The sequence below is a fragment of the Glycine max genome, chromosome 7, assembly GCF_000004515.6.
Source record: "Glycine max cultivar Williams 82 chromosome 7, Glycine_max_v4.0, whole genome shotgun sequence".
Classification (NCBI taxonomy): domain Eukaryota; kingdom Viridiplantae; phylum Streptophyta; class Magnoliopsida; order Fabales; family Fabaceae; genus Glycine; species Glycine max.
In genome coordinates, this window is record NC_038243.2 from 44,592,154 (window position 1) to 44,608,872 (window position 16,719).

A 16,719-nucleotide genomic window follows, 5' to 3' on the forward strand; every position below is an offset into this window, starting at 1 on the left:
TCTCTCCGTTGTGCTATCCAGTATCTACTATTTACGGTTGAAACTTGAAAGTATGAAAATAATAATAATAATAATAATAATATTGCATTGATAGTGTATAATTTAAGCTTAAATAAGACTAACAAATTCAACACTTCAATAGTATCACATAATTAAAACTAATGTATTTAAAATGATTAAATAAAAAATTTAAAAATTACTAATTATAAACAAACAATTTAAGCACATGCAAACATAGTATTGAAAATAAATAAAAATGAATCCTTAAACTTAAATATTATATTTTTTAAAAATTATATATTTTATATAGATATTATTACATTACTATTATTATTTGGAGCAAGAACAAATCAAAATAATTTTTAATAGGATTAATATATTGTTTTGGTGGAGCAATGTGGCCTAGGCCCCAAACGAGAAAATGAAATTATGGCTTAGGCCCGGAACAAGAAAATCAAATCAAAGCCCGCGAGGGAAACATATTGTTGATAACATCAGCCATCGCCTTGATATACACAGATAAAAGGCTAAAGGAGGCAGACAACATCTGATCAATAGAAAAGATAATTATCTTCAATTATTAACATGAATATACTCAATATGCTACTAATTATTTTTAAAATTTATTAATAATGACTTGATGGAGGAAAATGATTCTAATCCGTGAATTAGTGTAAACTCTTTAAAATTGTGTTTGAATTCTACGTATAAAAAAAATATTGACTTTCTTATATTTTTTAAAAAAAACATGTTAAAATAAATCGACAATCAGATTGACAATTTCTTAAAAAAGTTGTCAATTTTGTAAACTTTGCTTCAATTACATAGTGGAGTTCCAAGTTCTCGAGATTAGAAGCTCCAGAAGAACTGTAGCATGCATTAAATGCAGGATTTTAAGCGAGGGAGAATTAACAGAGGAAGGCAATGAATTTGAGCAGCAGGAGATCGAGTTTTGCAGCTCAATACGGCAGAGGGTAAGAAAATGGATCAAGTGTATTCCAAGACATCTGGGCAAATGCATTAACCGATTCAACAAAGCCAAAATTGCTCTCTTTGATGTATTCTATGATGGAGACCACCAACTGGAATTTTGGTCTAATACTAAATCAAATTCAAATTTATTAGAGGGACTTATCTATTATCTATTTTTAACACTTTTAAACACACTCTTTCTATGTTACTTGAAATTCATGTGTTTTTTAAGTTGAGAATATAACCCATTAATTCAAATTGAAAGTATTTTTAGATATTTTTCGTAACATCTTATTTCTTTCAATATATCCTTTTATCTTTAATTCTAAATTATATTTTAATATATTTTCTTTAAAACATCTTATATAACAATATAAATTATTTATTACAAATTTTAAATATAACTTACATATTCAAAAACTTTTATTTATTGTGAAGTTTAATTAAAATACAATTTATATATTCAAAACTATTTATCGATGATAAATTTTAGTTTATATAAAATAAATATTTACTTTATCCATTGCACGATCGAGAATACTAGTGATGCTATATATTATTATTATATGAATTAAGAGAAATTTGTGTAAATAGAAGAAAAAAAACATCAGATATAATTTTATTGAACTTTAGAAGTATGAGTAATTTTTTGGTATTGGAGTATGAGTATAATAATTTTGTTTTAACGACTAAAGGACTCAACGAATCTTTGTAGCTGGATAAACGGGCCCTCGAAATCCCACTGAAATTGCCGTGGGAGGGATGATGATGATGATGATCACGACAGTAGTTTTGGCTAGAAATAGGGTCGATTGCGGAATCCTTTTCTGTTAATTATCACCTAAACAAACTTATCAAAGAAAAGTGTACGTTTTCGTTTCTGAAACATAAATTTGCATGTTGAGCAAGAATATGATCATCAACTATTTTTCTATCTGCATGCTTCTTGTTCTGTCTTTTTCTGTTCATCTTTTCCTATCACTCCTGTGCTTCTAACTCTAAGAACTGGGTAACGAAACTGGTAGATGACTCATTATGCGTTGAGTCTCTCTATTTGGACCCATGCATGTACCTTGTTTGCCTTCACGATTCACGAATAATGCTTTAAAAGGTCTTTTCGAAGTAGATAAAACTTAGGTACAATTCTTCAATAAAAAATAGAATTTTACATTAATATCTAATTCTTCACAATAAAAAATAAAAAAATATAGCTGAAAATTAAAACAATACTAAATTACTACCCAAAAAAGGTCGTAATCTAGGTGATATTAATTATTTCACTTATCTTGTATACGTCGTAATTAATCCATATTTGTTTTACGAATACTTCTATAGATCACTTGCTGCTACAAACGATATTTCGCTTTCAAATGAATCATTCCCCGCTTGCTGGTCACTCTTCTTAAAAGGTGGTTGATTTGTTTATTTGCTTCTATCTTTTTAGAATGCCATTTTCTGTAGGCCCAGCGAACTGCATCCCAATATATATATATATGGATGGGTAAAAATATCATCAGCTGTGTGCTCTCCATTGTGTACAAATTATTAGCACTGAAAATAGGTTGATCTAGTTAACTCGTAAATTACTTATAATTTGATTTGTTAATCTTACTTAATTTCTTAGTTAAACATGTTTCAATTGATTGTCTCATATAGAGTATATCAAATTAGAGACCAATTCATGTGATAAAATTAAGTGATCAGCTTATTGATTTATTCAAGTAAGAGTAGAGAAGATTGGACTAGACTGAGTCACTAGTTATGTTTTAGGCTCAAAATAAATTATCATATTATTCAATGGGAAATTATGTTTTAGAACTGTTCAATGTACAAAGAATGCGCCGGACATTGTTATATATTGGCACTTAATTTCTTCTTTTATGTGGAATTGGCACGTAGTATCGATGCATGAATAAATTTAAATTTTATGAATTGTGGGATACTTCCACCAAGGAACCAAAAGCTAAATATATATATATATATTATTTGGAAAAACTGTTCTTGTCTTAACAATTAGCATCCATTAAGATTGCATGGAATGATTAAATCTCCTTCCAGATGGTGTGTCCTGAGCTCAGGGACTGCATATATGTTGAGGAAGTGCAGTATACTAGGATCGGAAGAGGGAAATGAAAAGATTAAATTAAAGTGAAAATATTGCTAGCTTCACGTTCAGTTCCAAAACTGAAATCAAATTCAAATCAGTCAACGATTTTGTGCTAATGATATGATTTCTAGAAGCTGCAAAGATATGCATGTGACTGTTGTATTCTTTTTCTTGTGGTCCAGATTGGAAATGAAAAGATTCAGAAGCGACTAGCCCGCCAATCACATAATGATCGATCAAGGGCTCGACCTGCAATAAGGTCAAATATTATTGTTCATTAGAAAGAATACAGAGATTGGAAAAACAACTTAATTATATCTACTATTTAATTCCGACCCCTTATAGTAATATAATATATTTTTCGTTTCTACAATTTAGTGTTTTTTTTTAATTCTTGTAAAAAAATTTCTTTTCATTTTATTTCTTATAAAATACTTTTTTTTGTCTTTAAAATATTTTAGATATTTTTTTTCATAATTTAAAACATTTTTTACTGTTTAAAATAAAATAAATATATTTTATAAGAATTAAAATAAAAAATTTTATAGGGAAAAAACGAAAAAAACGTTAAATTACAAGAAAAAAGAATATATTTAAACCTAAATTGATTGATTTGAGCAACCAACAACACATGACACTAGCCAGCGCCAAGGATTTGCGGACACTAGGAAACTTTCCCCTTTAGCTTCTTTTAATGTGAAAGAGAGGATCAACAATATTTTTCTTTCGAATGTCACTCACAAAAAGAAGGATTCCGTAAGCTCTCGATCCTATCAAGATTGTGCTTTGGTGCATGTCGTTTCCTAGTGAAGTGATGCAGTTTGTTTTCAAGAAAACTGTCCCATTTTGATGAGCCTAGCTTGTTGGATAGACCACACAGTCAGGATTAAAATGAGTACAACTAAGTTTGGTGATTGATTACATACACGGAACATGTCATAGTTTTTTTTTTAAAAAAAAAAAAAATATTAATTGTTAATTTATTAATTTATTAATTTTGGTTAACAAAGAATTTGAACCATGACCTTTTTTCCCCTCTCTTCATTCTTTACCCTTGTTTTTAGGTATTTTGGGTAGAGAGAGAGATTGAAGGCAAAAAGAATAGGAGCATTGGATGGTCCTCTAGGACTAGGACTGGAGTATTCAAAGCTTGCCAATTCTACTGGCCGGGGTTCAATCATCAACGGGACAATTCATCCTTTTTCAGATCTAAGAGGAAGGAAAGAAAGTATCAGGCTAACAAAAGCACCTGTGTAGCTTCTTTCCATGGTTTTCTTTTATCTTTTTATATGATCAGATGAATTTACCTTGTTTTGTTTCCTTTATCAGATTCAAAACGAAACAATAGGGAAAAAAAGTTCTCTACTTTGAAACACATATACTACTAAGTCCTTTATCCATTCTTTTATGGGTACATTTAATTTGTTGAAAAGTAAAATAATTAAATTACATAAAAATGTTTGTTTCGTGTTATTTTAATTAAAATAAACAGGAAACAAAGCAAAATAAAAGATGAAATGAAAACTTTAAATATATTATTCAATACTTCAAGAGACAATTTTTTGTTTCACTTGCAATATCATATAAGAAACCTAAAAAAAAATAAAAGAAAACACTATTCATTTTTTTTTCTTTTTCTTACATCTATCTTTTTTAAACAGTAAGCCTCTTCTCTTAGAGTGTATTTCCTCTCAAGTATTAGAAATTTTCAATAGGAAAAAGATGAACACAAAGATGTTGAATGGTAAAACAAATTGTTTTAAGAAACATTTTAAATCCTTTACTTTAAGCAACATTTAAAACCCTTCTTAACAACGTAAACAAATATTTTGAATAGTTTGAATATTAAAAGTATTTAAAGAAGCATAAACAAGGAAAATGCTTCTCATACAATTTTATGCTCTTGTCTATTCGTGTTTAGAGCCATTAGAATTGAAATATGAATATTACTATTTTTCATATATTTTTATGGGGATCAATTTTGTTCGAGTGAAATATATGAAAAATAAAGTATTATTTTCTGAAAATTTAATATAGTTATATATGACATTTACTTAAATTAAAACAACTCTATACTCATTGATTCATATGGTGGGTTGCAAAAGAGAAGGTGTATATATTTACAATTAAATAATAAAGTTAAGATAAATAGGAGATATAGTAATACGTGATAAAGGGGTGTATTTAATTGAATATTATGTTTTACAAATGAAGCGTTAAAAACAAGGGAAAATGGAAAGGAAAGTAGTATTGGATTGGATGGTGTTAATGGTAAATGTGGGGACAGACATATATACATAGGTTATGAGTCGGTTTGAGCGTGGACCGAGTTGTATGTAGTTGTGTCTGTAATCAGTAAGTAAGCATGTGTATGCATTACTGAGATTTGTCAAGTGGGAAGAGGTCTTTGTCTGTCTCTGCTCTACTCATTTGGTAATGGGTGAGACTGAGAGTGGAAGAAGAAGAAGAAGAAACAGAAGCAGAGGAGCGTGGAAGCTCAGTTGTGGCTGGAGGAATTGGAAACATGTGCTTCATCCACTCCCCATCCACACTTCTGTATCTACTCTCTCCCTACTTTTCATCTTTTGCATTCTCAATTTACAATATAACTGCAAATCGCTCACACTGCTTATATAATCAATTCCTCTCTTTTTCTTTTCTTTTTTTTTTTTTTTTTTTTTGCGTGTTTGCAGAACCCAAATTCCTCATCTGTATCTCCATCAACAACAATAAACTCATCAGGGGAGCAAACAGAAAAAACAGATTGCTGTAACATCACTAAAATCAACGACAATGGCATTCCTAATAAGGTAATTATTATGTAAACTCTAGTTCCTTAAACCACAAGCACTACATTCCTAATATTTAGCACAATCCAAAAATTGTAACGTCTTTCCCTCCCCTTCCATTCATTTCTTTTCTGCTTTACTATTTTATGATCTTGTGAATTTGTTTAGAATATCATACGTATATAGTAGAGAATTCTATTATGTGAATGCCCCTTGCACACGGGGCATTAGCAAAGCCAAGGATCAATTCATAATAATTGCAGACTCCGCATTGTGATACATGCATGATGAAATGCATTTTGTAAGAATGTTGGCATAAATAGTTCAAATTTTAAGTATTTGTTCCACCTGGTGTTCAGCTCAGCTTTGTGCTTATGCCGTGTTTTTTCTCAATTTCTCACCGAGAAGTGCCTCTGGCTCTTCTAACAAATATTAATTGTTCAATTATGGAGATTGTTTGTTTCAATGTATTTAATATCTTAAGGACCAAGTAAGGAGTGTGTGACATCACACTGTCACTGTGGGAGTCATCCTTTTCCTTTCTAGGCACTGTGCAGTATGTATGTACTATGTACACACACCTACAAGTTCCCAACAAACAGGCAAACTAAGCATGTATTTGAGCTTTTCACTTATTTGGTAACCTGACTTTCAAAACTAGTTTTTCACAGTGATGAATTTATATATGTATTCCTGCGTAGACTGTTGTTGACAGGTACGCTTTGGTTTACTTGTTTGGCAGAATTTGTGTGCAATATGTTTAGATCCTCTGAGTCACAAAAGCAAAGGCAGCAAAGCTATATTCACTGCTCAGTGCTCTCATGCATTCCACTTTGCTTGTATCTCCTCCAATGTTCGCCATGGTAATGTCACTTGCCCGATTTGCCGTGCCCAATGGACCCAGCTCCCTCGCAACCTGAACAGTGGTTCAACTATTTCTACTAACCGAAGTGATCCCATCCTGCAAATTCTTGATGATTCTATAGCTACCTTCCGAGTACATCGCCGCACTCTTTTGCGCTCCACCCGCTATGATGATGATGACCCTGTTGAGTCTGATGATGCACCTGAGATACACAAGCTGTGTTTCTCTCTTGCACCTATTCCACCAAAGGCACCTACTAGCCATCTATCCCCTCATCCCTTATCCTGCGGCTCCTCATCACTGTTACAGTCTCCTCCTCAACCTATGCATATCATGTTCCCTTCCTCCAATAGATCTTATCTTTCATTAAAACTAGCCCAAGAACGAGCAACTGATTTGGTCTTAGTTGCTAGCTCCAATGGACAACACCTGAGGCTTCTCAAACAAGCAATGGCTCTGGTGGTTTACTCCCTCAGACACACTGATCGCTTGGCCATTGTTACACACTCCTCTGCTGCAGCCCGTGTGTTCCCTCTAAGACGCATGTCATCATATGGGAAGCGTACTGCCCTTCAAGTCATTGAACGTTTATTTTATATGGGGCAAGCCGACCCAGTTGAAGGGTTAAAGAAAGGAATTAAGATACTGCAAGATCGCACCCACAAGAACTCCAAATCATGTATCCTGCATCTATCTGATAACCCTACAAGACCATACCATGCTGTAAACATGGAACTGCCATCTACACCCATTCACAGATTTCATGTGGGATTTAGCTTTGGTACTTCTAATGGATTTTTCATACAAGAATTTGAGAGGTTCTTGAACAAGATTTTGGGAGGCATTGTTCGAGATATACAGCTGAGAATATGTGGGACTGGAGAGGAAGTTGGCGGTTGCAGAGTCGTAAGAATTGGAGACATGAGAGGTGGAGAAGAGAGGAGAGTAGTGTTAGACTTGGGTGACTGTACAGATGTATATGTAGAATATAGCTACACTGAAGGAGATATTGATGAATGTGTTAGAAGAACAGGGGAAACTGTTGTAGGTATTGGAGACCATAAAGGTAGGGTGACAGAAGTTGCTGAGGAAACAATGAATATAATTGGCAGGAGTTGCAGCGTTGAAAGCTGGGATTTTCATGACCCTTACATGGCCAGAAGATGGGCCAAGCACTTGCAGGGTCATAGGCTTTGAAAATACAAACATCTCTTGACTCTAGACCAATCCATTACTTTTAAGACATTGGTCTTCGGCTATCCCCACCATTTAGACCTCAATTTAGTAAGGAAGTAATCGTACAGAACTAGAGATTAGAGGAGGTACTGAATATGAAGGAGTCAAGGTCATATTTAAGCATCGGCCAGCCTACATAGATGATTGCATCATAGGAGGACAATGTACCAATTCGGGGCTTAAACTTCATGCAGCAATTCAGGGTCTTGCTATTTGTGCACAATGGCTAACGTAAAATTTTTGTAGAAAACCATGTACTGATCACAATGTGTCAAAGAAAGTGTATTTTTTTCCTAATAACTATAATAATATTAGATAGTGTAAAATACAATCATCTATGTGTCAAAGAAAGGATATTTGCTTTGGTGCACCCCAATTGCATTAGAGACTGGTGCCTTAAGTAATCATCAAAGCAAATACACTGGTGCCTTTAAGTAATCATCGCTACTTAAATGCAACTATCAATTTTGGGTCTTACAACAACGGGTCTTTCTATATAAGTGGACCGAAATCAAAATTGCATAATGCACGCAGAACTCTTTCTTATTTTCCTTGATCAAAGTATGAATGTTTTTTGTTTAACCGTCAATTGCATTCTATTAATCCACCGATCACAACAATTAGTGATTAATCATCGATTCAGGATCATACTGTTTATCAACCAGCATAGATTCAGGGTCTTACTGTTTGTGCACGATGGCTAACACTAAATTTCTGTAGCAAACAATGTACTGATCACAATGAGTCAGGAAAGTGTATTTTTTCCTAATAACTATAATTATCCACTAGTGTTAATAGTCAAAAGTATGCACATATAAGGGTGCCGTTTAAAATAAATGTTTTTATAGTGAATTGTTGGATGCCAAACCTGTAAAGGTAACGTTGACTAAATAACTGCCTGGCACGTTTAAACTGAACCTGTTGAGTTGAAAATATATTAACTTTATACTTAGAGGTAGAAACTGAATAGTATTTTAATGTTTTTTGGTATGATACAAAACATGATCTGAACCTATTCTTTTCTATAGTTCTACTTGCAGTAGATCTGAAAAACATGATCATAAACATTTGTACATATACAATACATCTCCATGGTTGACACAATTTATCTCCTACCCTGTGGACCTCATTATAGATTTTAATTTCCAAAGATACAGAATTCAATACACAATGAAAAAACAATTTTCTATAAGATTATTGTAAAGAACTTTAGTTGCCTGTGGGTGTTCTTCCAAGGCTAACAGCAATTAATCATGGTTGTAATCATACTCTACAAAGTCAGTATATAATAGAGTGCCATCATCTGCTTGGTGAAGTAGGGAAAAACATTCATCACAGAAATAACAAGGGTTTTCTGGTGTCCATTTGTCATCCACCGTGACCTTTGTAGCTCTGAATATTTTGCAAACATTGCATTTCTGAAAACGCAACTTCAACTGAAACGTGATTATTGGATAAACAGCTCGATTATGAACGTCTTCAGGGTGAATTAACCTCATATCTCGTATCACTAAGGTATGGGTGCAGTCACCCTGCAGGTTCCACACAGAGAACAACAAACCACATTAAATGTTTTCTGATTATAACTTAAGAGAAAAACTATGAAGTGAAACACATACAAATTTTAGAAATATATATAATACTCTCAATCTGGCATGAAACATCATCTTATTTGGGACTCAACAAAAGATCACATTTCCCCTTTGTCAGAGCTCAATAAACCATCTCCCCTTTTGATTTATATATCGATCGTTGATGGCCTTCTCATGTTTTGTAATTGAATCAGTTAGCTCCCATACTAAGATAATTAGTTGCCCTTTAAAAGGTTAAAGCTACCTGCCCTTGTCATTACCAAATATTGAAAGCATTAACTGCCACTGATAAGTGCTGAAAAAAGGCACTGGTTTTAGAAATTCTTCTACCCTAAACCCCAAAAACGACTTGCTTATATGATCTTCCTTGTGTCACCTTAATCCATCTTTGCATGGTCTCATTTAAAGAACATGTTTTATTCAATAAAACCAACAGACTACATCTAGAATCAAGTCACGGAGGTCAAATCATACTATTTGACATTTTCACATTTAACTTGAAAGGCATTCAACAGTAGTAAAACAATACAACCATAAGCCAAACTTCCCCTACATTTACCATACCAAGTTTTGTGAGCAATTTTTTATTTAAAAGCAAAAGTGTGTGTATAAATTAGTCTGAGACAGAAAAAGGAAAGTACCTGATGACAATAGAGGTATCCAGCACCAAGTTGAAAGCTTAAGTCACAAAAACGTATCTTATGCATCTCAATGGATCTAAAATGAGGCAATTGTGATGCAGATTTCTCACCCATGATTGCCTTTTGTTTCTTCTGCAGTTCCCCAGTTATAATATATTCCCATTTCTTTTGGGCCTCCTCCTTGGAGTCTCTGAGCCAATCCAGTATAGGTCTTGTGAGATCAATAGCAGACGGATCCCTCAAATCGGGACAGAATACATCCTACAGAGAAATAGCTTCTTGTCAGATTCAAAAAAGAAACAATTACCACCTTAGCATTGTGAGTGTAAGTAATTAAGCATACTTCGATGAGAAAATAACCAGAAGGATCATGCTGCCCAGCTTTGTGCATCACCTGGTCCGTTGAGCAAAAAATCTTGTCCCTCAGAGCAGTTAAGGTCTGACCTCCAAGAACTAACAACTCTTGGATCTACTCAAAAATTTAAAAATAGAGGTCCTACTTGTTAATCAGCTATTGGATGATAGTAGCCATACATGATTCCTTCGATAAATCAGATATTGAAATTCGTTTTCATTAACATCAGCATGGCATTGAATACCTTGGTACCCTTTCGAACATTATGGTAAACCTCTACAGATAGAACAACTTCTGGATACAGCACAGGTAAGTGTTCCTGAAGGCTGGCAGTGTTGACCTGCCAAACATTAAATCCGAATTATGATAGGGAACATAAATGAAAATATGCGGGGAAATGTATACGAATTCATTCTTGTTTGAACATATTTATAATATCAACTCTGCACCTGCAGCTATTCAGAGACAGCAAAACCAACTTCTTTTAGTACTAGGTAGTCAGCCGCAAGAAAGTTGCTTATGGATATAAAACAAGAAAGAAATTATACCAACCAATAGAAGGAACCCTTAGGTAACTCCTGATATATTTCTCACGAATTTTCATGTTTTTAGTTGGTTTTAAATGTCTTTACTTCAATGAAAAAATATTTAATCCAACTGACAAAGGAATATACAGTAGACTAAAGCCAAAGGCTAAGAAGGCATAAATATGAGAGGCTATAACTAATTGCTTTAACTCGTCTAAAAGTTGAATACATCAGCAAAGTATTTCAAATTGGACCAAATGACCTCATATGCAACAATAATAAAAGAATTTCAGGTAACCTTTCTGGTAGAACTTGTAGACCTAAGGGTCCTCATCCTTTCTGTTCTAGTTGATTTATGGACAGCTTCATTGATCCTGCGACTAAACAGAGATAAGATACATGAAATCAGATCTTGTATACAAAATGGAATAATCACATAAATGACAGCAATACCAACTCAAATGAATGAAGTTTGACTGATGCTTTGTCTTCTTCTTGCTTCTGTTTGATTCTCACCACTTGTTCCACCTTTTCTATACAATCACTCTGAAAATTGATCATACATAAGAAGAGATACATAGCACCCCTCCACCCAAAAGATATGGACACATTCATGTCAAAGTTCTATGTGAAATACTTTTAAACTGTTTGCATAATCTAACTAACCTATTCTAACAGCAAACATAATGAAAATCATCACAGCAAATATAGTGGAAAATGGTTATGGTGTATTAAGTATGAACGCACTTAATATGCTTATCTTAACTAGGTTATACCTACTTGATGATCAGCTGACATGTAACACCAGCTACTGAGGCCAAGCTGTAATTAACATTGTCAAATGGTTATTGTATTCAATACTTGTGCATATTATAGCATTAATGTTCTCCTAAGGTCCTACCATGAATAGATTGTATCTGACAGAATAGTCTCCAGGCTAGACTTTAGGACAAAATTCCTGTAATCTCCCGCGTATTTATAAAGGATTGGATCTGTATATTTAATGAGATAAAGGCCAGAGAAGCATACAGTTTTTTCCCTAAAACCTTTCTTTAGTTTTATCATGATACCACTTGATCTTTGACATGGCATCAGAGCCATCTCATTTCTGTGGTTTTTGTGGTTTGTGGAGGGGATCTCTATCATTTCCATAGTTGTTGCCATGTATTGCCTGCTCTAGTAGGCATCTATGAAGCTGTTTGACAGTCACAGCCACAGTCCCACATTATTTGTCTCAATTACTTGGGTGTAATTTATATACCTATTGGGCAACTTTACTTGATGCCAATTGGTTTTAAAATGAATTCTAACAGAAAAACGATTTGAAATTTTGATAGGAGAAAGAATAAAAATTGAAACTGAATGATATAGTTTTCTTCATAGACCAAAATAAACTGTTAAAAACTTAAATTCATAAATTAGAATGGCCAATTCTCAACTTCTAATACATTTAATAAACCTTTATATTATCCCAGGCATTAGACTGCCAAGAAGAATATAAGCATCAAATAGTTATAGGGAAGCATAAATGTTTAATGAGTTAGCATACTTCAAGAACAGAATCATTTGTTCCCTTCCTCTTTCTATTTGATTTCTTCTCACCGAACCTGCTGCCAAATCCAACACTTTATCATTGTTAGGCTCCCAACATATGCACTTATGAATTCAGTACAAGTATAACACAATTACTTAATTCTCTATCACTTGATAAAAGATCACAAATACATAAAGTTACAATCATATCTGCAAGAAATTTCAAGGACAGAATAGGGTAAGTTGTCAATATTGGATGGTGGCATGCGGCGGCCAACTCTAAAAAAGCTATAGGATAGAGTGAAGCAGGATGGCCACTATTTTAAATATTATATTACAAACTAAATAAATTACAATACACATAAATACTCAAAAAAAATCATAACGAATAATAAATAAGTCAAAGTTTACACACAATCACCATCAATCTAGGAGCAAAAAGAGCATAGTAAGTAATGAAGTCAAAAAAATGAGAGATGATGGTGAAATTAATGGGGGGAAAAATTAAAAACTAGATGAAAATTACCAAAATGTGAACTGGGAGGTTTAAGGAAGAAAGAATAGAACACAGGAAGAAAAAAAGTCCTATATAATGGAACGAGTATGTCTTCATGTAGTACTAATTTTTTTTTCCTCTGAAGTGTGAGAATTTCATTTTGAGTCATACCCATAATGGGTATGTACCAAGTACATGTACCTGTTGGGTACACTTGGAAGCATGTCAATTAATTTTTCAAGAAAAACTGGGTAAGCTGTTTGGGTAAAACATCAATGAGATTAGGCGCAGGTTGAGATAAGACTGAGCACACCTTGGTTAATAGCTAGATCTTTTTTTACCCAAAAGTTGACAATTTTTAATTAAGATTAAGATTTCTTTCTCTGTTTTCTCACTTTCCCATTTATGTTTCCCCACTCAATCAAACTTGGCCACCCTTGCAACAACAGCAGCAACAACAACAATGATAAAAAGAAAAAAGACTGACCTCGCATTGGGTTGGTCCAGAAGCGGAGGATGATTTTCATCGTTCTCCCTACCCTGTAATATCACTTCAATTATTAAAGTAGTAAACCAAAGGAGTGAAAAATAAAGAACTACAGTGGAACAAAAAAAAAAAAACCAATAGAGCATATGTATATAAATACTTGAAATACTTCTTTGAGAGCCATATCCATTAAGTCATCCTCTGTAAATATTTTAAGGTCATCCACCCTGCAAAGGCATCATCATCATCAATTAGTGGTGACTCGAGAAAGGCAGCAAAGGTAGAGAGGAAGAATGCATACGAGATATCAAGGTGAGAAAAATCTTCAGACAATTCAGCCTCGAGATTCTGCATGAAAAGGAAGAAATTAGAAAAAGAAAAGATGAAAGGAGGGGAGAGATCAGAGATAGTGAGCTAACCCGAAGTTCAGAAAGAAGACAAGTCTGAAAGTGAGGAACCCTAGTGGAGGGGCCGACCATGTTAGGAACGTAAATGGGTCCACCCCTTGGAATTGGAATGGAGAGATCACATTCTGCAGCCTCTGGAATTGAACGTTCCATTCTTCCTCACTGATGCAATCAAGTTTAAGATTAGAGAGAGCAAATTTTGAAATTTAGTGATAGAGATACAGAGCAGTGAGTGTGTACAATATGTATTCTCAACCAAGTCGAAAGAGAATGCGGCACAATTGACTACTCTCAATATATATACAAGTATTGTAGCCTTTACATTGCAGGTTAATCTTTACAAGAAATTTTTTTGTCATAAGTAATTATCGTAAAATGCGAAAAAAATTATATCATACAATTAAAATAAATATATGTCAAATCAGCTCAATAAGATTTCTTACTTTTAAAAATTTAACCAGTAATTAATCCTGTTAAGTCACTGGTCGAATCAGTAAATCACTACTTAAACTACATAATTCAATCTGTATTAAATAAAAAAATTAAAAACTTTATACGCTCTCTTTAAAAAAGAAAAAAAATTATAAATTTAATATAATTCCACAAAATCATTCTTCAAATTTAAATCCGTTGACATTCACTAAACTAATAAAACAAGTAATAAACAAATAACAAACTCATAATAAAAAACATGAAAAGAAGTGTAGTCAATAAGAATTCAAAATATGCACACACAAAAAAAAAAGGTTTGAGCAGAATATCTCACGGTCTCATTTCAGAAGTAGCAGCATTAGATTAAAGGCAAATATGTAAATAAAGTATTCCCTTGAATGTATAGTAAGAAAAGCCTCCCCCAAAGCAGAGGCATTTGGTGACAGAAGAAGAATAAAAAGATTAGCCCTTTGAAAGAATTCCCAGAATCTAACAGCATTACCCCTCCTTACTCTTACTACAATCAGCCAAAAACAATTGCCACAGTCTAACAGCACATCCATAAAACAAATGTAAGATTAATTCAATTTTAAATCAGAGATGATTAACAACACATACCAGACACTCGAGACAACACAGCGAGGATGTAGAGACTGTTGTGGGCAGAAGCAAAAGGAAGGTCCAATAAGAAAGGAGTGCACGGTGCACCTGTCTTCCCGCGACTGCGTGCGGCGGCGTGGTTGGTGCGACACTGCAACGACGACGAGCGTGCGTGCGACACTACAATTTAATTATTAATTATTAATTATTTATTTGTTAACAGCGCATGGTTAGTGTTCAAGTTTGGTGTTTCTGTTCCTTTCGTATTCGTGTTGTTGTTGTCCCTTTCCCTTTCATTTTCGTTCATTTTTCTTAATTTTTTTTTTAGGACCTGTGAACAAATTTTTCTCAAAATATTTAAGATAATAACATATTTAAAATTTAAACCTCATAAATATGATTAAACTGGAATAACCTGATCCACACGATTGATAGTAATTTTTCAGCATTTTAGTTAAACACACACACACACACATACATATATATATATATATATATATATATATATATATATATATATATTGACCCATAGGTTAGGGGTTACGGGTCCAACCTTCATCCTAGTGAGATTGCATTGAGTCAAAACAAGCAAATTATTTGATTGATCCAATAATTGAACCTAATCAGTTGGTTTAATGGGTTATGATTGGATCGATCAAATTATATTAATTTTTTAAACTATGAGTTTAACAACGTTATTACAAGAAGAAAATTAAATGTTTTAATATAATAATTGCTAACATAATAAATCGATATAATTAAAATTAGTTTGAAATAACAAAATTGGTTTGAAAATAACATTTTGTAAAGTTTCCATTTTCTCTGTTGCTATTTTGTGATTGTTGACAACTAAAATCTTCCATGGTGTTATATTACTTGTTAAAGTAATAATTATCATCAATTTTTTAGTTTTAGGTGAGAGATTATAGATATTTTTAATTTATTATATCATAGACTAATTTGCTTGTTATACAAAATTATGATTGATTAAAAGAATTTTACACATGATACAAATCGAATATGCATATATTTTCCTTGTAGACAGATCATGCTCACACATGTAGATACAACAAAATGTTACATATGTGTGTGTCAATCCTTTGGATTATAAATATCATAAGTTTAATATTTTTTTCTAAAATGTTTTTTTAAAATCAAATTACTAATACTTTAAATAAAAATGGCATTAAATATAAAAGAATGATAATAAACACGCCATAAAAATATAGTGTTGTGTGATTAGTGCAATTAAAGTGAAGATAAATAAAAAAATAACTTTTCACTTTAAATAAAGTAAAAAAGTTAAGAATATATATTTAAAATCTGAATTAAAATATTTTATAATTTTAAATTAATGGTAAATATAATTTTTAAAAAATATTTATTCACTTTAAAAGATTAATTTCATAAAAAAATATTGAGCAAAACAAAAGGTTTCTTTTACTCTAGACTTTTGTAACAATAAAGTAAAGTTCAACAAAATCTTTCATTTAAATAGTTCACATGCTTGTTTACAAAACAATGACTAAATCTAATTCAATAAATCTTGTATCTTCACTTAATTGACTATATAGTTGGCAACAGAGCTTGAATTTTAATCAACTGAGAAAAGCTAAAATATACTTATCATTTTCATAAATATAAAAAAATATTTATCTTTAGATTTTAATTACAAAACAT

At 32.6% G+C, this 16,719-nt stretch overlaps 2 protein-coding genes across 12 annotated transcripts; one reads left to right on the forward strand and one right to left on the reverse strand.

Moving 5' to 3' along the window:
- Positions 1 to 5,194: 5,194 nt before the first annotated feature.
- On the forward strand, positions 5,195 to 8,830 carry LOC100809026 (probable E3 ubiquitin-protein ligase EDA40). The gene is made up of 3 exons (XM_003528669.5): positions 5,195 to 5,635; positions 5,773 to 5,889; positions 6,611 to 8,830. The coding sequence occupies exons 1-3, from the start codon at positions 5,516 to 5,518 to the stop codon at positions 7,928 to 7,930; spliced, it is 1,557 nt and encodes a 518-aa protein (XP_003528717.1). The 5' UTR covers positions 5,195 to 5,515; the 3' UTR covers positions 7,931 to 8,830.
- A 141-nt stretch (positions 8,831 to 8,971) lies between these two features.
- On the reverse strand, positions 8,972 to 15,276 carry LOC100802470 (snRNA-activating protein complex subunit). 11 transcript variants are annotated; one of them, XM_014778283.3, is made up of 13 exons: positions 15,058 to 15,276; positions 14,020 to 14,169; positions 13,902 to 13,948; positions 13,761 to 13,827; positions 13,601 to 13,653; positions 12,634 to 12,694; positions 11,865 to 11,906; positions 11,542 to 11,630; positions 11,383 to 11,464; positions 10,802 to 10,897; positions 10,546 to 10,671; positions 10,203 to 10,463; positions 9,141 to 9,501 (listed from the first exon to the last, which is right to left on the reverse strand). In XM_014778283.3, the coding sequence occupies exons 2-13, from the start codon at positions 14,158 to 14,160 to the stop codon at positions 9,217 to 9,219; spliced, it is 1,350 nt and encodes a 449-aa protein (XP_014633769.1). In that variant the 5' UTR covers positions 14,161 to 14,169; positions 15,058 to 15,276; the 3' UTR covers positions 9,141 to 9,216. The 11 variants fall into 11 exon arrangements, with proteins under 11 accessions (XP_014633774.1, XP_014633769.1, XP_014633770.1 ...); XM_014778284.2 differs by lacking the exon at positions 15,058 to 15,276 and adding an exon at positions 14,248 to 14,356; XM_041017461.1 differs by lacking the exon at positions 11,865 to 11,906 and having other exon boundaries at positions 15,058 to 15,273.
- Between the last annotated feature and the right edge of the window lie 1,443 nt (positions 15,277 to 16,719).

Bases quoted from the DNA above. Each gene is read 5' to 3' on its own strand.
- LOC100809026 (XM_003528669.5), top strand. From the start codon at position 5,516: ATGGGTGAGACTGAGAGTGGAAGAAGAAGAAGAAGAAACAGAAGCAGA. The intron at 5,636-5,772 runs GTATCTACTCTC...GCGTGTTTGCAG, and splicing joins CACTCCCCATCCACACTTCT to AACCCAAATTCCTCATCTGT. The intron at 5,890-6,610 runs GTAATTATTATG...CTTGTTTGGCAG, and splicing joins ACAATGGCATTCCTAATAAG to AATTTGTGTGCAATATGTTT.
- LOC100802470 (XM_014778283.3), bottom strand. From the start codon at position 14,160: ATGGAACGTTCAATTCCAGAGGCTGCAGAATGTGATCTCTCCATTCCA. The intron at 13,828-13,901 runs GTATGCATTCTT...ATGCCTTTGCAG, and splicing joins TTTTCTCACCTTGATATCTC to GGTGGATGACCTTAAAATAT. The intron at 10,464-10,545 runs GTATGCTTAATT...ATTTCTCTGTAG, and splicing joins CTGGTTATTTTCTCATCGAA to GATGTATTCTGTCCCGATTT.